This window comes from Lipotes vexillifer, unplaced genomic scaffold (assembly GCF_000442215.2).
Source record: "Lipotes vexillifer unplaced genomic scaffold, Lipotes_vexillifer_v1.1 scaffold477, whole genome shotgun sequence".
Classification (NCBI taxonomy): domain Eukaryota; kingdom Metazoa; phylum Chordata; class Mammalia; order Artiodactyla; family Lipotidae; genus Lipotes; species Lipotes vexillifer.
The window spans coordinates 5868570-5868845 of record NW_006770652.1 but is presented as its reverse complement, the minus strand read 5'-3'; the positions used below and the strand labels follow the sequence as shown (position 1 = coordinate 5868845).

General features: G+C 36.6%; 1 protein-coding gene across 1 annotated transcript in view; it reads left to right on the top strand.

Moving 5' to 3' along the window:
• The window catches only part of OVCH1 (ovochymase 1), an 85782-nt gene that overhangs the window by 23183 nt on the left and 62323 nt on the right, over positions 1-276 (top strand). Inside the window, 1 exon segment of the mRNA XM_007446312.1 lies at positions 91-165. Within this exon segment, the coding sequence (XP_007446374.1) occupies positions 91-165 (75 nt within the window).

Sequence of the window (276 nt, the reverse complement as noted above, 5' to 3'; positions counted from 1 at the left end):
GCGGTTCTATGATTGACCAGTGTAAGCAAGTAGGGTCAGCTACTATAGGCTACTCTAAATGTTTTCAATTAATATTTTTTTCCTCTGCAGACTCTTTAAACAAGATTGGATCAACATCATCTTCCAAAACCAATGCTGTATCTCCTACAAAAGATATTCCGTATGGTGAGTTGATGACCATGTAATTTTTATCTGTTTAATTTCCTTTCTTCTTTAACTAGATGTCTCTTTACAGAAGCCTCATCTTGCACTGATATAGCTTCGCAGTGAGCAGGA